The sequence below is a fragment of the Petaurus breviceps genome, unplaced genomic scaffold (genome assembly GCF_028583685.1).
Source record: "Petaurus breviceps papuanus isolate PSGF00001 unplaced genomic scaffold, PetGlider_PUasm1.0 470, whole genome shotgun sequence".
Classification (NCBI taxonomy): Eukaryota; Metazoa; Chordata; class Mammalia; order Diprotodontia; family Petauridae; genus Petaurus; species Petaurus breviceps.
Window position 1 is genome coordinate 8,069,918 of NW_027186350.1, and position 20,388 is coordinate 8,090,305.

The 20,388-nt window shown below is 43.1% G+C and overlaps 2 protein-coding genes and 1 non-coding gene across 11 annotated transcripts in view; all 3 read left to right on the plus strand.

Moving 5' to 3' along the window:
• Nucleotides 1–7,929, plus strand: part of CHD4 (chromodomain helicase DNA binding protein 4) — a 37,277-nt gene extending 29,348 nt beyond the window's left edge. For 5 of the 9 annotated variants that reach the window (XM_069101614.1, XM_069101616.1, XM_069101621.1 and 2 more), the window contains 10 exons: nucleotides 408–573; nucleotides 1,418–1,515; nucleotides 1,637–1,766; nucleotides 2,071–2,142; nucleotides 2,405–2,542; nucleotides 2,796–2,904; nucleotides 3,030–3,162; nucleotides 5,732–5,927; nucleotides 6,980–7,143; nucleotides 7,293–7,929. In XM_069101614.1, the coding sequence (XP_068957715.1) occupies nucleotides 408–573; nucleotides 1,418–1,515; nucleotides 1,637–1,766; nucleotides 2,071–2,142; nucleotides 2,405–2,542; nucleotides 2,796–2,904; nucleotides 3,030–3,162; nucleotides 5,732–5,927; nucleotides 6,980–7,143; nucleotides 7,293–7,310 (1,224 nt within the window). In that variant the 3' untranslated portion in view covers nucleotides 7,311–7,929. Of the gene's footprint in view, nucleotides 1–407; nucleotides 574–1,417; nucleotides 1,516–1,636; nucleotides 1,767–2,070; nucleotides 2,143–2,404; nucleotides 2,543–2,795; nucleotides 2,905–3,029; nucleotides 3,163–5,731; nucleotides 5,931–6,979; nucleotides 7,144–7,292 lie in introns of all 9 variants that reach the window. The other 4 variants (XM_069101615.1, XM_069101619.1, XM_069101617.1 and 1 more) reach the window with 1 other exon arrangement.
• LOC138172003 (small Cajal body-specific RNA 11) lies at nucleotides 611–747 on the plus strand. The gene has a single exon (XR_011171025.1). It is a non-coding gene; the product is annotated as a small Cajal body-specific RNA 11 (non-coding RNA).
• Nucleotides 7,930–9,108: 1,179 nt separating the features above from the next.
• On the plus strand, nucleotides 9,109–20,033 carry NOP2 (NOP2 nucleolar protein). The gene is made up of 16 exons (XM_069101624.1): nucleotides 9,109–9,694; nucleotides 9,968–10,074; nucleotides 10,591–10,636; nucleotides 10,738–10,817; nucleotides 11,059–11,306; nucleotides 14,258–14,313; nucleotides 14,432–14,592; nucleotides 14,738–14,937; nucleotides 15,076–15,165; nucleotides 16,451–16,538; nucleotides 16,816–16,956; nucleotides 17,330–17,469; nucleotides 17,665–17,754; nucleotides 17,924–18,046; nucleotides 18,173–18,401; nucleotides 19,539–20,033. Exons 2-16 carry the CDS (start codon nucleotides 9,969–9,971, stop codon nucleotides 19,871–19,873), a joined length of 2,133 nt encoding a protein of 710 aa, XP_068957725.1. The 5' UTR covers nucleotides 9,109–9,694; nucleotide 9,968; the 3' UTR covers nucleotides 19,874–20,033.
• Nucleotides 20,034–20,388: the final 355 nt, after the last annotated feature.

Here is a 20,388-nt window from a genome sequence, read left to right on the forward strand (position 1 = left end):
TTTGGGTTTTTGGGAGGTCACAAGAATATGGGTAAAGCCATAGGGCAATCTGATTGTCATACCCTTTCCCAGAACAATGGCAATATTGATTATCTATCAAGTAGAGCAAGAGGTGGAATGGGAACAAGGAGATTTACTGTAGTTGGGATGGTGGGACTGTCTTGGAAATGAACTCTCATTAAATAGGATAGCATGGGCTGAAGGCAGGAACTGGTATTCCATTGAGAAGGTATAGCAGTGGGGCTAACAGTGGCAAAAGGATGGTGTATATACTGGGACAAATGTCCCCCAAACTCATGAATTTGAGAAGGCTGTGAAGGATACCCAGAGAGAAAATTGGAGATCCCATGAAGAAGGGCTCTCATTGTTTGAGGCAAGGTATTACCCTCTTTGCCTAAATGTTACAGGTTCAGGAGTTTGAGCATGTCAATGGGCGCTGGAGCATGCCTGAGCTGGCTGAGGTAGAAGAGAACAAGAAGATGTCACAGCCAGGATCACCTTCTCCTAAAACTCCCACACCTTCCACTCCAGGAGACACACAGCCCAACACTCCTGCCCCTGTGCCACCCCCTGGTAAGTCTGACTTTGTTCCTTTTCCCTAATCCCAATCAAGTCCATGCTTATTACTGCTTTCCTGCTTGCCACTGTCGCAGGAGGGCCAGAGGCAGGACTAAGAGCAAACCATCCTCTCCCATTAGGAGGGCTGTCCTGAGATGGGGCTGACTCTTAAAGGCACAAGAGGACACTTTTAAATAGTGTAAATGAATTTAGGCTGATTTGTCTAATATAGGTTGTTAATAAGTATCAACTTTAGAGCATTTCACATGATATGATGGGGTTTTTAATCTCTGTTAAGTATTCATAGATCTTAAAATTTTACTCTTTTTTGAGCATTTAAAAAAATTAGTATGTTAGCCAGGTGTAGAATTTGGTAGTCCCTGCTAATGGAAAAGCTGAGGCTAGTGGGTCTCTTGATTGGGAATTCTGAGCTTCACTAGGTCTAAAGCTGAGGAGGACATATCTGCACTGAGAACAGAATGAAGATTTGGGGAGTGGGAGGGTTACTAGGTAGCCTAAGGGTGAATGGGAAGAAGTCAAAGCTTACATGCTGATCCATGCTGATAGTGGGATTGGGACATGTGAGAGAAAACTGCATTTCCGGTTTGGGTGAGATAGAGATTCCTGCCCCCCCAAAATCTGTATTCTAAGGCAAAATGTCTTTTCTATCACAGGAACTATACCCAGTGTAATCCAGCGGTCTACAGGCCATGGTCTACTATAGGTGTGACTTCACTTAAATGATTTTTAAGGTTTCACCAAGAAAAGGTTAATCAATAAGGGTCATTGATTACATCTAGGTCAGAATAGACCTTTCTGCCAGATCTAGAGTCCTAGTCCCACTTCTATTTCTTTACAGATGACGGGGTGAAAGCAGAGGACAATAACAACAAAGAAGAAGAGAACACAGAAGGAGAGAGAGAAGCGAAACCTGCAGCTCCTGAGACATCTGTGGAGGTAAGAATTCTGGTTTAAAGGGTAGGAAATTGCTCATGATGTTGACTCCAGGGAAAATGAACTTAAATCCTCACTTCTTTGATGCTACCTATCCTACTGTTTGTTCTTTTTTCTTTTCAAGGGCACACAGCCCTCTGCATCTAATCCAGAAGAGGAAAAAGTTATGGCTGAGCCTCTGGAGGGAGAAGAGAAAGTTGATAAGCCAGAAGTCAAAGAGAAGACCGAGGAGACCATGGAGACAGAAACCAAAGGTATCAGAATTTCTGAAGACCATGGATCCTCTGATGTAGATCTTGGCTTTCAGCCAGGTTATAGAGGTAGAGAGGTCTTGAATATAGAGGGATATTATCTTAAAAAGAGTATAGAACACGCCACTTCCTTCCCCCAAAAAGGGATGGGTTGATGAGAGGAGTGCAGAGAATTTTCTTTAGCTCTCTACCTTTTGTAACTCTAATTGTAGAGGTTTAGAACTGTTTATTCCATTTGGGTCATGATAGAATGGTTGGGGAAGTTTTATTTCTTTAGCCTATACTTTCAGCTTCATCTGTTTGCCAGGTGTTACTGAAACAGAAAAGGTAGAGGAGAAATCGGCAGTGGATCTGACCCCAATTGTGGTAGAAGACAAAGGTAGGTATTTAGAGAAGATAATTTAGACTAAGACTATAACATCAGAAATTTAAATTTTAAAGTCAATTGTTTGAGAGATGGAGACAGTCTTATGTTTGCCTTGAGATTTTTGTCTCAGAGATTGCTAAGAGATGTCTATTAAAGTACTGTATATGAAAAGAGGGTTTGAGGGACCTGGTCAAGGGTGACTGCATGCTGTGCATTGGAATCATGGGCTAGGAGCTTGTCTGGGACTGACCTTTCTCCCATATATATCCTTCAGAGGAGAAGAAAGAAGAAGAAGAGAAAAAAGAAGTGATGCTTCAGAATGGGGAGACTCCTAAGGACCTGGGTGAAGAGAAGCAAAAGAAGAACATCAAGCAACGTTTTATGTTCAACATTGCAGATGGTGGCTTTACTGGTACAGATGATCATAGAAGTTTTTAAGAGGGTTCTTTGGCATAGATCACTTGCTTTTTAGGAACCGGGGAAGGAAGAAAAGATGGTTTTTGCTAGGGTGATAGCATACAAGTTTTTTTATTGTTGTCTATAATTTTTCCTTTTGTAGTTTCATTATGGGAAATTAGGGAAATGATTTGGAGGGGATGTTGGTAGATTAGAGGTCCTTGGAGGTCTAAGTCAACAGGGTCCTTTTGTATCTCTCTTACTTCCAGAACTGCATTCCCTTTGGCAGAATGAGGAACGGGCAGCCACAGTCACAAAGAAGACCTATGAGATTTGGCATCGGCGGCATGACTACTGGCTGTTAGCTGGCATTATTAAGTATCCTTTATGCCCTCTCAGACTCCAGGAAGATTCCCTTGGGAAAGGATAGGAAAGGTCCTCAAAGTGGCTGGGGTTCTTGCCTTTTCCTATTGTTCTTTGTTTCCTGAACATCCTTCTCTTAGCCATGGCTATGCCCGGTGGCAGGACATCCAGAATGACCCACGCTATGCCATTCTTAATGAGCCCTTCAAAGGTGAAATGAACCGTGGTAATTTCTTGGAGATAAAGAACAAATTCCTAGCCAGAAGATTTAAGGTGAGCAGGGGAGAGAGGAATCTAAACTTTGTTTTTTGTAGCAGTAATCAAAAGTATGAAGGTATTGGTTAAATAACTGTTGTTGGCCTGCTAAGTGTAAGAAAGATAGGGGCGGCCAGGTAGCACAGCGAGTAAGAGCACCGGCTCCAGTGTCGGGATGACCTGGGGATCAAATCCAGGTGCAGATACTTAGCACCCACCCTGATTGCTTTAAAAAAAAAAAAAAGATATTGTGCTTAGGATCAGGAACTTTGTGGGTTGGGGGAGGTAATAAAGATATAGTTCTTGCCCTCAGCCTTTACAGTTTATTTGAGGAGAGAAAAATATGAAATGAAATGTTTATTAACTTAAGAAGAATTTAGTGAACAAATCCCAAGTAGATGATTCAGCATCATGAATTTGTTGGGTGTTTCAGTGGAAAATAAGCACTGGGTTGGAGTTGTCTGGGAGAGGTTTTGTGGGAAAGATGAGAGCATTAAAAGAAGGGAAATGGAGTAGTCAAAGAGCATAGAAGTAACTGAGTATAGTATAACACCTGCTGTGTGCAAGGTCCTGTCTGACTAGACACTGCGGCTACAAAGACTAATATAAAACTTTGCATGCCCTCAAGAAACTATTAGGGAATTTGAAAAGGGAAAAGAATAACAACTGGGAGGATTGAAGGAGGCTCCAAGGTATATATGACACCTTAGCTGAGGCTTGAAGGAAAATAAGGACTCCTGATAGTGATGATGAAGTCCATGCCAGACACAGTGCTTTCTTGAGTTAGGGAAGCAGCTTAGATTAGTTTAGCTAGAACATAGAGTGAGTGAAGTGGGCTAATATGAGATATAAGGTAGGAAAGATAGCCTCAGGGTCAAATTATAGAGAGCTTTAAAATACAAGTGACCAGTTTTAGGAGTTTTTAGAGGCATTTGGAGCCACTGAAAACTTTTGAACAGGGAAATAAATTGATAAGGCTTGTTTTATGAAGATGTTGGCAGCAGTGTGGGGGATGGAAGAGACCTGGAACTTAGGAGACCAACAATTAGGAGGCTATTGGAACATGCCAGGTGAGAAAGGATGAGTCCAGTGTGTGTGGACAGAAGTGGATGAATTGAAGAAAGTCCTGAAAGTAGAATCAACAAAATTCGACAACTGATTGATTGAAGGGTGGGGTGGGGGAGATGAGAAAGAGGGAAGGAAGAATGCTGAAAGACACTAAGGTGGTAAATCTGGGTTGCCTAGAAGGATGGTATTCCCTCCCCCCACTCCCCCACAAAAATAGGAAAATTCTGAAGGAGAGGCAAGTTTGTTAGGAAAAACAATGAGTGGTTTTTTCCCCCAGAGATGATATGATTGAGAATGATGGCAAATCTAGGTCTAACAGGCAGTTAGTTGGTGATGTGGGATTAGAGTTCAAGAGAGAGATTTGGGTGAGAATAAAGATTTGGGAGTCATCTTTGTAGAAGGTAACTCAATTAGAAAATGAACAAAAAGTGTTTTGCGGACAGTGAGTAGACCAGTCTGGCTGGAGCAAAGTAATTTTGTTAGGGGCTGGAGATGAGATCAGCAAGAGTAGGTTGGGGCTAACTTTGTATAGAGGTCTTCAATGTCCAGTTTAGAAATTTGTACTTCACTAGTAAGAGACCCTCAATGATTTTGAATATTGGAAGGTTACATGATTATGGAGTGTTAGGGAAATTAATTCATTAACAACTTGTCACGAGTGGGTGACAGGGATGGAGAAATTGCAGAATTGCAGTAATTTGGGGTTTAAGGAGACAAAGGCTTGGACTAGATTGTTAGTATTGGAAATAAAACAGATATGAGAGATATAACAAAAAAATTACCATGATTCAGTAACAGATTGGATGTTGTCAGTGTGGTGAGGGTAGAGAAAGGGAGGATTAAAAGATGGCTCTTGGGTCTCATGTCTGGGTTATTAGGAAAATGATAGTATCAGTAGCAGAAATAGGAAAGTCAGGAAAGTGTACTCTTTTTTAGATGGAAGTGCAGTTTTAGCTAATTTTGAAATTAAGGTTGCCATGGCTAATTTTTATCTGATTGTGTTCATTAGACATCATCTGAAATACTCATTTAGACATTTGGAAATAAGATTGGGACACAGGAGACCTTCAGGACTGTAAATACAGATTTGAATGTACTCTGTATGTAGCCCAGGAATTGAGCCTGGGTAAAAATCTGCAGTGAGGGCATGATGGGGAAAAGAAGTTAACTCAGAAGACAGAAATGTGTGAATTAGAAAAAGATGCTTCTTGGATTTCTTCTTCTCTAATAGGGAAAGCATTTAACTCTTCCTATTCTCTTGTTTAACTAGCATCAATTTTTGTGTAACACTATCTCCCTCAGTGCCTTTAGACACAGCTACTTTGAAGTTCAATTCAATAAATGGTTATTATCTATTTTTTCTTCACCCCTTCTACTCCTTGCAAATACACTGCCTTTAAGAATCAATGAAGCAATACACGGAGCTCTTTTAAAGGATACTTCTTCATTCCATGAGTGGGGATGGCATTAGCAAACAGAATATTTTATCCAGTTTTCCCCTTCTCTCCAATCTGCCAAGCTCTTGGAACAAGCCCTGGTGATTGAGGAGCAACTACGTCGAGCAGCTTACCTGAACATGTCAGAGGATCCCTCCCATCCTTCCATGGCACTCAATACCCGTTTTGCTGAGGTGGAATGCTTGGCTGAGAGCCACCAGCACCTGTCTAAGGAATCAATGGCAGGAAATAAGCCAGCTAATGCTGTCCTGCACAAAGGTAGCCAGTGGCTCCCCTGCCCATTCTGCTTATTCTCTCTTCTCATTTCTAGTTTCTAAAATTCCATTATTGCTGGATTTTCTGGATCTCTGTGGTGCTCTACTGAGGGTTTACTGTTTACCTTTAGGTAGCTGCACAGATAGTCCTAGCCAATTCACTTCTCATCAGAAAATGGTGTTTTAAGGCATTTAGTGTTCAGTGTTATGGAGGTGATAAGGATATACTAGATATTATTCTGCCTGAATGTCTGGGGAAGAATTAGATAAATATCTCTTTTTTGTTGAGATCCTGGTGAAGGGGCAGCTAGGTGGTGCAGTGAATAGAGTACCAGCCCTGCAATCAGGAGGACCTGAGTTCAAGTCCTGCCACAGACACTTAATACTTACTAGCCGTGTGACCTTGGGCAAGTCACTTAACCCCAATTGCCCTGCCTTCCCCCCTCCAAAAAGGAGGAAAAAAAAAAGATTGGTGAAGATGATTTTTCAAACTTTGGGGGGAGGGGTGTGACCTGTTTTTCCCCTCTTATTTTTCTGAAGTAGTAAAGTTTTACAGAAGAGGGTAGGAAAAAGGCTTCCAAAAGGTAGTAGGACCTAGAAGAAAGTATAGAGAGAGGTTTTGTAAAGTCAGATAGAAGTATTTGGAACAGTGGAAAAGAAGCAAGAGAAAATGAGGGTTGGGATAGCTAATGGAATCTTGGAATTTGGGTTTGAATCCCAGCTCTTCCTGTTAATACTGGGCAAACCAGTACATCTCTCTAGAAGATCTTAATTCTTCCTCTGTAAAATGAGGGGGTCTGCCTGGACAATCTTTAAAGTCCCTTCCATTTCTGAATTTATGAGTCTTTGAACTAGATATGTAGAACAAAGACGATTCAAAGAGAATTTGGAAGAATGCAAAGAAAATAGAGACTTGAGTTATTCCCCAGTAGCACATCATGATCATTATTTGCTGGAGTCAGAGAAGGGGTAGGGGAAACTGCTTCCCTTGAGAGAAGGGCTTGGATCTCGGCCTCCTCCACTCACAGTCCCACCCTTATGCCTTTCTTCTTGTAGTTCTGAAACAACTGGAGGAATTGTTGAGTGACATGAAGGCTGATGTCACGAGGCTGCCAGCCACCATCGCCCGTATCCCCCCTGTGGCTGTGCGGCTACAGATGTCAGAGCGTAACATCCTCAGCCGGCTGGCAAACCGGGGCCCTGAACCCACCCCACAGCAGGTAGGTTTCTTTAGAGCCAACTTCCCAAACTGAGTATGAAATGGAACTTACTGCCTTCTTAGATTTTGCCTGGTGACGGACTAGGTCCCATTACCTGCTCACGTTGGAAGTGGCAATTCTCACTGGGTTCTTATCTCTATCCTTTACAGGTAGCCCAGCAGCAGTGAAGATCCAGGTTGATGATAACCACCTTACCACTGAGCAGTGACCCTTCCTACCCCCTTGCCCCCAAGCTTCTTCTTTGGGGGCTTGAGCCCCTCTTCCTTCCACCCTCTCTTCATTTTATAAAGGAACAACTTCCCCTGTCACATGGGGAGGGGAGGAAGTGAGGGGCTGCATCGCCCTTCCTGCCAGAGATATGCAGCAGTAGCGCCGGCGCCATCTGCAGGGAGAGGGCAGGCCAGCCCCACTCCGGGTTCATGGCCTCTTCCCCACTGTAACGTCTGTTACACACAAACTCTTGTGGGTTCTCACCAAGCTCGGAGAAAATGATCTGAAATTTCTTTTATGTTTTTATTTTATTTTTTGTTTTCTTCCTTTTTTTGTTGGGGTTTCGGATGGGCCGGGCCCCTGGGCGAGACACAGCTACCTCCGTTGGCATCTTTTTAATACCAGGAACCGAGCGGCTCCAGCCACTGAGCGGCCAGAATGAAGTAAAATGCAAAAAAAAAAAAAAAAAAAAAAAAAAAAAAAAAAAGAAAAAGAAAAAAAAAAAAAAAAGAAAAAACCAAAAGCATTAAAAAAAAACTTCATAAAAATTGAAAATAAAAGTTTCCTTGTATTTTACCCCCAAGTTGTTTGTATTTGTTCTGAGGGCCAGACAACAAGCATTAACTACTAGATCCATTTACATCTAGTGAAACTGGTTTTCTTTCTTGTCAAGGACAAAATACTCCTAACTGCATTTTCACTGCTATTCCTCATTGCTGGAATTTTTCCTCATCTATGTGTCTCCATGCTTTTTTTCATGTTTCTGCTAAAGTCCCTTTTCCAGTCTGTCATCAGAGTGGTCCTTTTCAGATTATCTCCAATTTATACCCAAACATAGTTGTTTACATGTTGGCTTCTCTCATTAGAAAGAAGCTTGATCTGTTCAACAAGCAATTATTGCCTACCATGTGGCAATCAATGGGAAAGGTAACCTGCAAATGACTACATAATGTCATGTATACTGTGTAAATGGGAGGTAATTTCAGAGAAGGTGGCAACCTGTAAAGGTTCCTATGAAAGCACCTTGCAGAAGGGGGGTTTGGGCCAAGTCTTTAAAGGAAGTCAGACTGCGGGAAGTAGAGGGAGAGGTGAATGACGAACTGTTCGCCAGAGAATTAGTTTGGTGGGGTTCGGGGAAGGGCAGCATGGGAAGATACAAGATTCCATGGGCTACACTGCCCTATCTAATTTTCCCACAGATTTGATTACCATCTCCATGCTGATGATTTTCAGATTTTATCCAGCCCTCACCTGTTTTGCTTCTCCAACAGTTTATTAGCCATTCTGAACTGGGTGTCTGGTAGTAGGTCGAACTCAACAAGTCCAAAATTGAATTTTTCTTTTCCTGCCAAACTTCCCTATTACTGTCAAGGTTATCAACCTCCCAGTCACCCAAGCTCACAGTCTAGGTGTCATCCTCCATTCCTCTCACCCCACCCACTACCAAGACTTGTCTGTTTTTGCCGTTGTAACCTCTCTGATAGGCTCCCTTCTCTTCTCTTCTCTGCCCCCAGCCCCCATCACCTCACACCTGAACCACTGCAACAGCCTGCCTCGAGTCCCTCCACACCCCACTCACTTTTATCTGGCTAAAGCTGACCGTGTCACCCCTCTACTCCAATGGCTTCCTATCACCTCTAGAATCAAATAGAAAATCCGCCGGCGTTCAGAGCCCCTCAGAAGCTGCGCCCCTCACCTCCTTGGTCTCACCCCGCCCCCCACCCCGGGGGCACTGGCCTGCTGGCTGCTCCTCGCCCAAGTCATCCCACTTCCAGGCTCCGGACCGTCCACCGGCAGTCCCGCACGCCCGGGACGCTCCCCGCCTCGCCTCCTTCAAGTCCCAGTTAAAATTCCATCTCGGACGAGCAGCCTTTCCTGGTCTGCTGAGCTCTCCCTGTCTGCTGACTATCTCGAACGTAGCCATCGGTAGCCCGTTTGCCCGTAGTTGTTAGCGATGTCTCTCTCCCCCGTGGGCCCGCGATGTCCTCGGAGCAGCGGCTTTTAGGTTTCTTTGTGTGCCCAGCGCTTGGCACAGCGTCTGGCACGTAGTGGGCGCTTAATCAATGCTTACTGACTGGCAGGTTTGAGGTGGGGAGGCTCAGGGTCTCATTTCCTCCGGCAAGAACTAACAGGTAACCTCGTCTACAAAACGTAGCGACAGCCGGCCAGAACATTTCTTAAAAAAGCCGCGGCCGGAAGTAGCAGGCGGAAGGGGCGGAGCGAATTATGGAGGCCGAGCGTCAGGGAGTCTTGCCTCATCACGTTGGAGCAAAACTGCTTCCGGATTGTGGGGCGTGCGAACCGCGGGCTCTGTAGTGCACGTGGACCCGGTACTTGGCAGGTAAGGGCGGATTCGGGGCTGCGTGGAGACTGTGTCTCTTTAGGGGACCAAGGGTTTTCGTCCCTTGAGTGGGAGTCAGGAGGTCAGTGAGTGGCCTGGGGAAAGGAAATCTCTGGTTTACTTAGGCTTCCCTCGGGCTGACAGAGTCGCGATCCTAGTGGGAGGGAGACCGTTGACAGGGGGTCTTCCCCCACTCCACTCTCGGAGCCCCCATTCCTGTCTCGTCCACCTTCCCCCGTCTCTTGATGCGCGAACCCTTTTTCTTTGCCCCAGCATGGGGCGCAAGTTGGACCCCACCAAGAAAGAGAAGCGCGGGCCTGGCCGAAAGGCCCGTAAGCAGAAGGGTGCTGAGACCGAGCTCGCCAAATTCCTGCCACCAGGTGAGAACCCCTCCACTGGGCCTCTCCCTTTCCTGCTGCCCCCTGAGGGAACTGGCCTGTACCGGCCCTTACAGGACCTCCTTAATTCCCCCTTACCCCTTCTAATATAGTAGATTACCTTACGGTAACTCATCTCCAACACCACTGTTCTCCCAGTTGCTAAGAAACTCCTCAGAACTTCTTCGTGTTCATTTTGTACTGAGCTTTTTCCTTAGAAGCACCAGACAAAAGACTTCACCGCCAGTAGGTGAGAAGTCTAGAAAGGAGTCTTGATTAACTCTCTTTGAAGGTGTTCTTTGCTACCTTTTATTTTTCCTGTTACTGATTTGGTCTGGGGTCTGAAGTGTTTCAGATCCTCACTTCCAGAGTGATTTAGGATGATTGAGCCAAGGTTAGCCAGAGCTTTTGTTGTGAATTTCTGTAGTCCTAGCCTCACAGTTTCCTTCCCATCTTGTTCTGCTCTCTTTTATCCTGTGCATTGAACACCTGCCCCCCATTATTTTTTTTATTATATAGTTGGTGATGAAAGTGGGAAGAGGCTCTCTAGCCGTGCAAGGAAGAGGTGAGTTTGGGATAGCCAGGATAAATGGGGCGGGGGACACACTGATAAGCAGGTTGAATAAGAGGCATGTTTTCATTATTTTATTCTTCTTACATTTTCAGGGCAGCCAAGAGGAGATCAGAGTCAGCAGGGGTTCCTGAAACCAAGAAACAATCTCCTAGTCCAAAGCCTCTAACAAAAGGTTAGTGTGAAATAGGAGGTAGGGACTTTATAGTTTGAGAAGAAGCATGATAACAGGTGTGAGCTAATGGAGTAATTCAAGAGAATTAAGAATTAAGAGAAACAACTGGAGCATGGTGGCACATTTTGAAGGTAGGAAAGGTTTCTAGGTTGGTAGAGGGAGTGGATTGTTGGCTGATTCAGATGGGAGATAGGAGCTTTTGGAATCTTTAGCTGGCTAAGATGCTGTTTAATACCTACAGGTGCTGTCCAGCCCTCTGGGAAGAAAGGACCCCAGGCCTCTGGGTTCAAAATTGGAAATAAAACATTCCTTGTACCTGCTAAGGGGAAAAAGCGCCCAGCCCCCCCTGGTAACAGTGATGAAGAGGAGGACTCTGAGGACAGTAATGCAGGGAGTGAAGGGGCTGGATGGGCTTCTATGGATAGTGAAGATGATATGGTAGATGACTATGGTGTGGCCTCAGAAGAAGAAACTGATGAAGATGATGAGGTGAACATTCAAGATGGGATTTTGTTTACTTAAAAAAAAAATTTAACTTAATTTTATAACCTTGGCAAGAAGAGCTACTGGACTTGCTTAGGGAGAGACCTAAATTTGACTAAATTTAACTAGCTGTGTAACCATAAGCAAGCTATATAAGCTCTTACCATAATGATATAACATGGCTAGTGGATAGAGCAGTGGTCCTTAGAATCAGGATCCTAAGTCCTACTTCTGACATATACTAGTTGTGTTACCATGATGAAGTCTTCTGAACTCTTGGGTGCTCATTGGGGGTGTTTTCATTGAGACTGTACTATACTTACACTAATCTGTCCCTCCCCCAGGATCTTTACTTTGCAGGGTTATTGTAAGGAAAGCCTCTTTGCAAATATTAAATTCTTAAAATTTCAGGTTTTTATTTTATGAGAAGTAGCAGAGCAGTAGAAAGAATGCCACACTTGTAGTCAGGAGACTTGGGACTTGTTTCATCATCAGTATCATGTCTGTTAGTTTTGAGTAGACCTCAGGACTCTTATTATGGACCAGAGGGACCATGTGCCTTTTTTGAGTGATCTTATTAGCTTTATTGAGTCTATTTGTTATCTCTAAGAAGATGACTCCTGAAAGCATTCCATATTCAACAGGTCCAAAACAACTCATCTTTCCCCACAAACCCACTACTCTTTCAGACTTGCCTGTTATCATTGAGGATTTCACCCTCCTTTAGTCTCCTAGATTTAACACCTTAGTACCATTTTCAAGTCCTCACTCTCATTCACTACACATATGAGGTCAGTTGTCAAATATTGTTAATTCTATTTCCATTGTATCTTTGGAATTTTCTCTCCATTCACTCAGTCATCATTCTAGTTCTGGCCCTCATCTTCTCTTACCAGGACTATTTGCAATAACTTCCTTTGTGGTCTCTTTACCTCATACCTCTTTCTGGTTTCCCACACACATACCAAAATGATTTTTCCTAAGTGCAAGTTTGGTTTCATAACCTTCAACCCCTTACCCCCCTTGAAAAATTCCCATTAGCTCTCTCTTGGCTCAAAGATCAAATATAAACAGTCACACTCCCACCCTTTCCAACTTTGCATTAAAACCACACTGTCCACATGATCCATCTATAAGGCTTAGGGCCTCTGTACTAGTTGTATTTTGAGCAAGTCACTACTGTACTCAGTAGAGGGAGTTTTTGTTAGGAAATGAAGTGTATACCCACTTCATCTCCAATATTTGCAATCCCTGGTTTGCTTCATAACTCATCTCAAACATACTACCTTTCCTGGTTCTCACACTTAACTAAGATATTCCTCTCCAAAGCTACTTTTTATTAATTTTATATGTGAATAGACTCATGTGCATGCTCTCCAGTTAGAATATAAGTTCTTTGACTTTCCTCATTGTTTAGCACACTGTCTCCAACATAATAAATTCTCAATGACTGTTAATTTGGGTTTGTATTTGATCCCTGCTTCAGACACTTGGTAGCTTTGTGATACAGGTAATACAGCCCATTCTCACCTGTAAAATGGGGAAATAAACATTTGTACTCTTCCTCAGAGGGTTGTTTTGAGAAATGTGTTTTGCAGACTTTAAAGTGATATAAACATGTTAATATCTTGAATAACTATCAACAAATATAAATGGGCAAAGAATACACTTAACTTTTACAACATAAAATTTATTTATTTTGGGGGGTGGGAGGGGGAAAGGTAGGGCAATTGGGGTTAAGTGAGTTGCCCAAGGTCACACAGCTAGTTTTTGTGAAGTGTCTGAGGTCAGATTTGAACTCAGGTCCTCCAGACTCCAGGGCTGGTGCTCTGTTCACTTTGACACCTAGCTGCCCCTTGACATAAAATTTAACTGAAGAATGGTAAAAAACACTTGATTAGTTCTGTGCTTTATGATGCTTTTTCCTACTGTGTGGAAAGATTAGGTTGTTTTTCCCCCATAATTTGTAGTTAGCTGTAGTGTTTAATGTGTTCTAATTTTTCTTTTTGTATCCCTTTGTTTAGCTTTATGTTTCTTTGTAGTCTCCATGTTTCTTTGTTACAATAGTATTCCATTAGGTTGCTATACTGTAGTTTATCCAGCCTTTATCCAGTTGTGAGATATAGCAATTGTTTTTATTTAGCCTTTTACTTTTAAAAGGAAGGCAATTATGAATATTTTTTATAAGTATATCTTACTCCTCTCAAAAAAAATGTTATGTTAGTTATTATTTTTGGCAGATTGCTCTCCCAAAAGATTGTTTTACAATTAGAACAACACACATTCAATTCTCTGTTGCTCTGCCAATGATAATTTTTTTTTATTACTAATTTGCCAGTTTGGTGCTTTAATTTGCATTGCTCTAATCCTTAGAGGTTTTCAACAATTTTTTAAGGCATCATTAATAATTTGTGTGTAGTGTTTTCCTTGGGAAGTTGTTCAGATTATTCTGTGGTTCTTGGGGAAATCATAGATTAAGATTTTGGCTGTCAGCTGTTTGTAACACCTATTTACTTTGAAGATTTCCTCTCTTCCTTATCAAACATTCTTCTCTTACAGGCATTTGGTTCTATTTCTTGATTCTCAATTTTTAAAAACATTTTTAATCCACTACCAGATAGTTTTGATAATTATAGCTTTACTATGCTTCAGAATTTCTCAGGATGAGTTCCTTTTCATTGAATTTTTTCCCTACTCCTTTTTCAGAATTTTTCTTTGCCTCTCTGAGGTCGAGGGCTCCAAATCCAACCAGTTCCTTCTTTTGATTGGTCCTACCATCCTCTGTCTCTTCCTTCTGATTTGTGCAGGTGTATAATAATAGTACTGATAATGTGTATATCTCACTTTAAAATTTGCAAGGTAATTTACACACATCTCATTTGAGCCTTGAAAAGAGTCAAAGTGTTGAAGAAGGAAGGTTGGCATTATCTAAGTCTGTGTCTTCTCTCTGTCCACAGCTCTTGCCCATTGAGAAGGCTGCTCAGAAGCAAAAGGCCCAGGAAGCAGAAATGCTGTATGTCTTGGAGATTCTAGTCATGGGGGTGGGCAGAGGCTAGGGTGGAAGTAGTTATGAAGAAGCTAGAATCTCTTGAGCTCTAAGGTCCCCCTTCTTACTTGTTGGCAATTTACAGGAGTCAGTGGAGTTCAGAAGACACTGATGATGAGGAGCAAATGGAACACTCTCCCCAGTTAAAATCCAAGAGTGATGACGAAGAAAATGGGGATCTTCAGATCAGCTTGGACAAGGATGAAAAATTTGTATTTCCCTCTGGCAAGGAGATAGAACAAGAGAATATCCTACTAAGACAGAGACTGGGAAGAGGGGTGTCTGTAGTGCAATTGTATGGGGCAAGGGAGGCAGTAGATAGGGTGAAGGGTGTTTGGAATAGATAGGGATGGGTTAGTTTACACAGGATGATGTTCCTTAGCATGGTCACATGCCCAGGCTCCAGATCTGCAGTCTGTACACCAGCGAATCCAGGACATTGTTGGGGTGCTGCGGGATTTTGGGTCTCAGAGAGAGGAAGGTCGGTCTCGGACTGAGTACCTGAGCCGGCTTCGGAAAGACTTGGCTACATACTACTCCTATGGCGACTTCTTGATTGGCAAGATAATGGACATTTTCCCTCTTTCTGAGGTATCAATGATGATAAACTACTATGGTCCTTTTATTGCCCATATTATTATACTATATCAAGTTATTTAGTCCCAGTTGCTGTGCATATTCTGTTATACCCAGTTCCTAGCCATCCTAATCTCCTTTCTTTCCTTGAAGCTAGTGGAATTCCTAGAAGCTAATGAGGTTCCCCGACCCATCACTCTCCGGACCAACACCCTGAAAACCCGTCGCCGGGATTTGGCTCAGGTGAAAGGGTAGGGTTGATTGGGAAGTATCTTAAGGAGGGTCCATTTTCAAATAAGCCAGGAATAAATCACTTATTTGCATGGGTACAGTTGTTGATTTTGGGGGGTAGGGTAGAATGCTTGTTTTTTAAATTTGGCCCTAAAAGAAGACTCCTAGGGAGACATAGTAGCTGTCTTCAAATATTAAATTTAATTTTTTTAGTTCCAAAGTCAAAACCTTAAGCAATGGATGGAAGTTGAAGAGTCCAATTTAGGTTTGATGTCAGGAAACACTTCCTAAAAATTAGTTATTCAGAAGTGCAGTGGGTTGCCCTGAGAAGAGATGGGTTCCTCTCTTCCTTGGAGGTCTTCAATCAGAGGCTAGATTGCCACTTGATTGTTATAATGAGGATTCCTTTTGTATATGAGTTGGATTGGATGGCCCATTAATTAATTAATTTAATTAATTTATTTTTTTTAATTAATTAATTAAAGTGATCCCCATTAAGTCTCATATTGTTTTGAGTCAATTGTGGGGGAGGAAGGGCTGTTCTGCATAGTGCCCAACATAGGGTCTGGCTACCTTTGCCAGTATAGAGCAGGGGTTAGGCCTGTTTTTGTATCACTTAAATTTTAGAATTTTATTTAACCTCTTTTACAAAGTTTATACAAAAACAGTTGGTAGGCCCTCCATGTGGGCTATGGTTTGGTGACCCAAGCATTGAGAGATTTACAGGGTATAGAATCTTGTATGAGGCAGCATGGTTTCAAGGTCCCGTTTAAAACATTTCAATTAGAGGGGGTCCCTGCCATTAGTGTGGTTCTGTGATGCATGGGTGGGTGATTCAGTACCTTGTTAGACAGTACTGAAAACTGCAACAAGTTGTTAGTGGTGCTTTCGGTAAAGAGACTGGTGTGGCCTATGTATCTTGAGTATTCTTGGGAATGGATGATTTCTTTAGGAAGGAAAGGAATAAGGACTAAAGTTACTCTAGTCAATTCAGTTCAGTAAGAAAATTAAGTGCTTCTTATATGCATAGCACTGTGCTTGACTACAAAGACAGAAACAGCCTCCTCTGGGAGAAAATAATTTTCATTGAAACGTTGAACATCTCTATGTTGGGATGCAGGTTAAGACCAAAGATAGATAGTAGATAGAGTGGATTTTCTGATGTGAATATGAAGTATGGTGCTAGTGTCCCATTATTAAAGAGCCACATTTCCACATCCAAGGCTACTTTGCTTACCTTTCCTTTGCCCTGGAAGTTGCAGTGCCTGCAACCTTTATATGATCTTTCCTCTTCTAGGCCTTGATCAACCGAGGGGTGAATCTGGATCCTTTGGGTAAATGGTCAAAAACTGGATTGGTGGTGTATGATTCTTCTGTTCCCATTGGTGAGTAGCTTCTCATATTACCCTGACCTTTTTCTGCCGTTTCCCGCTTCTCTGTTTGTACAAGTATTTCCCCATTCCTAGAAAGAAGGGACTTCTCTTGTCCCTCAGTGCCCCTGTTTTCTTTCTAACTTGCATCATAGATTTTTGTGTATATCTCTCACAAGGTTGTTAGCTCCTGTCTTTTCATATATGTACCCCAGTGCTGTTTACTTAGGTGCTTTATGTTTGTGGAATCCCATTGATTCCACCTTTCTCTGCCTCTTTTTTGTCTTCCCAGGGGCTACCCCAGAGTACTTGGCAGGGCATTACATCCTTCAAGGTGCTTCCAGTATGCTGCCTGTCATTGCCTTGGCACCACAGGAACATGAGCGTATTTTGGATATGTGTTGTGCCCCTGGTGGCAAGACTAGCTACATAGGTAGGAAGTGGCAGAACAAGGACATTTTCATTTAAACTAGGAAATACACTTTCATTCAGTATTCTACTTTTAGGGGTAAGGGGAGCCCATGGGTGTCCAGGACCAGTTTTTTGCAAGCCAGAAAGTACTTCAGTAAAAGTGAAAATTAACCCACAGGCTTAATATTTATTTTACCACATGGATGGGAATTGGGAACACAGTCATCTAGGATATTGGGTTGAAAGATACTGAGTGATTATGTGTGGAGTTAAACAGTGAGATGCTGGGCTTTAACTTGGTGGGTTACTGAGTAGAGCTAGTAACAGGATGGGCAGGTAGTTGTTGTAGGGACAGGGGCTCAATCTGAAGGATTATGGCCTTTCACCTACTACAGCCCAACTGATGAAGAACACAGGAGTGATTCTTGCCAATGATGCTAATGCTGAACGCCTCAAGAGTGTTGTAGGCAATCTGCACCGGTTGGGGGTCACTAACACTATCATCAGCCATGATGATGGACGTCATTTTCCTAAGGTTAGGCCTAGATCCACCTTTGTTTCTTTCATATCTCCCAATAATCACCCCACTGCCAATTAGCACCTTTCCAGGTGTCTATATGTTTAACTTTGGTTATAGATTTATCTTTTTTCTATAAGAGCTCAGGGTGTGAAGCCATTCTGAATAGGGAGAAGTTCCTCCGACCCATCCCTTCATCATCTTTCTATGCAGGTGGTAGGAGGCTTTGATCGGGTACTGCTTGATGCCCCTTGTAGTGGCACTGGTATCATCTCTAAGGACCCATCTGTCAAGACCAACAAGGTGATGAGGAAAAAGGGACAGGATAGACATTTTGGAGGGAAGGAGGGTTTTGGTGTGGAAGGGGATAAATCCGGCATGGGAAACATGTCATCCTTGGCATGTTAACCTGTTTGGGGAAGACAGTCTGTTTAAACACCATAACCTTTTCTTCCTTCCATTTTCTGGAAAGGATGAGAAAGACATCAAGAGATGTGCCCATATCCAAAAGGAATTGCTCCTGAGTGCTATTGATTCTGTTAATGCTGCTTCTAAGACTGGAGGCTACATTGTCTACTGCACTTGTTCCATTACGGTAAAGCTTCTGTTACATGGGAGTGTGGGCAGAAGGGGCAGGTGAGAGCTTATCTTTTGGAACCCCTTCAACCAAGACTCACTCCTATTCTTTCCCCTTATCCCTGATATCATCTACCCTCCTCAGGTAGAAGAAAATGAATGGGTGGTAGAGTATGCCCTAAAGAAGAGGAATGTTCGGCTGGTACCCACAGGGCTGGACTTTGGCCAGGAGGGCTTTACCCACTTCAGAGAACATCGATTCCATCCCACACTTCGCTCTACCCGACGTTTCTACCCCCATACACACAACATGGATGGCTTCTTCATTGCCAAGTTCAAGAAGTTTTCCAATGCTATACCTCAGCCTAAGAAAAGTAAGAAATCATCCTGTTATTTCTCATTTGTTCAAGTTCTCTCTGCCTGCAAAGTTCTGACCCATTTCTCTATGTGTCTTACTTGGAAACCTCCCTTGTATGCCTTCTACTCCTATCCTATTTGATTGAAAGAATTCTTCCTGGTGTGCCTTATTCTTAATAATTTGTTTCTGTAGTAGTACTTCAGACTTAGAAAGTGCTTTCCTCACTATAGGTTAGGTGATAAAAGGTAGGAATTAGAGGTATCACCATATTAATCAGGACATTAAGACTCAGGAGTGGTTAGTCCCATTCATACAGCTAGAAAGAATTCAAAACTACATCTTCTGATCAAGAGTCAGACTATAGCAGACTCTCCTAGTGCTTTTCAAAATAGGACTCTCAACAGAATGGAATTTTCCTTCCTTCTCTCCCTCCCCAAACCAGATGGCTGTCTTGTTTATATGGCTGATTGAATCACAAGATTGAGATTTGTGGTAACCGAGCACATGTGATTGAGAGCTGTCAGCTCTAGTTTTGAGAACATCTAAATTCTGAGGGGACAAGGGCTGGACTCAAGATTTTCATTGGTATAGGGAACTCTGGGATGAGAAAACTCCCTCTTCCATCTCTGCCTCTCATGGTCCAAGAGAGTTGCCTAGAGCACTGATAGGTTAGATGACTTGCAGAAGGTGGTACTTGAAACTGGGTCTTCTTAGCTCTGAAGTGAACTTCCTGTCCGTTAAATCATGTTGCCCCTCTGATTTGTTCATGATACTTTAAATCATTATTTTCTTGAGCATTTCGAGGAGGAGCCCAGATCTCAGGAGGAAAGATAGTGTTTTCAAAAGCCAGGTCATTGGTTTGAGTGCTGAAAAGGATGTCCCAGGAGGTCCAAGAAACTTTTGGAGTTATTTTTTTTTAATCATTTTAGTCCGCTTTGCCAAAATCATTGCAGTACAAAAGGAAAAATATAAGGGTACAGATAGTACTATTTATGGGTAGTTTAAGAGAATAGGTATAAAATGTCAAGCTTTATAGTTATGTGCAGTGTTGGCTCCTTTGTTGACTTGGATTCAGACTGGTCTGTGTTGGTTTTTCCTACTTTATCAACCTAATGTCATCTAAACTCATCTAACCCTTTTACTCCAATACCAGGTGATTCAACAGCTGACCCCACAGACTCCACAAACTTCAGACTGACTGATGGGCCTTCTGTAGCTAAAGCCCAGGTGGTCCCCCAGCCTAAAATCAGTCCTAAGCTTGTCAAGAAGACCAAGCAAGCTGGAAAGACAAAGGTGAAGCTAGAAACCAGAAAGGCAAAGGTGAAGCTAGGAGCTGGGAAGGCAGAGGCAAAGCAACAACAGCAGCCCCCTAAGAAGACTGTTTTCAAGAATGGGAAGCCTGTCCACAAGGGCCCTCGGCCTCCTATAGCAAGGAATCCTAATTCCAGCCGGCCACCACCTAGGAAGAAGCAGAAATCTCAGTCCTGACACAGTAGCCACTGTGGGGTCTTGAACTACCAGACTGGGGTGACAGTGAGCTTCTTTCAGAGCTTGGCCTCATCTTTGGGAGACAATCCTTGTCTGACTTAGACACTGTCCAATTAACCTTCCCCTTCCCCTTGTATACACATAAATATGCCCATCCCCACTTCTGGCTGCCGTGTAGGGCTCGTTATTGTTTTGTGCACACACAGGGCGATAAGCTCTTCTGCCTGCTTCTTTTGCTTTGGGGTCCTGGGGGTGGCTGGGGTTGATTGGAAACTTCACCTCCTCGGGAGGGGGCAGGAGGTTTGTAAAGGAAAGCCCCTTGGGGACAGGGCACAGCCCCAGCCAATATCTGCTCTAGTCGCCCGGCCCTCGTCAGCTTTGTTGCTGGACCTGGGCTCTCCCGAAGGCTGCCCCGGAACCGAAGGAGCTGCTGTTAGCGAATGCAGACGGGTGCCAAGTAGCTGGATCGTGCGGGGAGGCCCCCAAGGCAGGCTTGGAATGGAAAAAAAAAAAAA

Coding starts and splice junctions, on each gene's coding strand:
- NOP2 (XM_069101624.1), top strand. CDS start 9,969: ATGGGGCGCAAGTTGGACCCCACCAAGAAAGAGAAGCGCGGGCCTGGC. Junction 10,637..10,737: donor TCTAGCCGTGCAAGGAAGAG/GTGAGTTTGGGA, acceptor TTACATTTTCAG/GGCAGCCAAGAGGAGATCAG. Junction 16,539..16,815: donor TGATTCTTCTGTTCCCATTG/GTGAGTAGCTTC, acceptor TTGTCTTCCCAG/GGGCTACCCCAGAGTACTTG.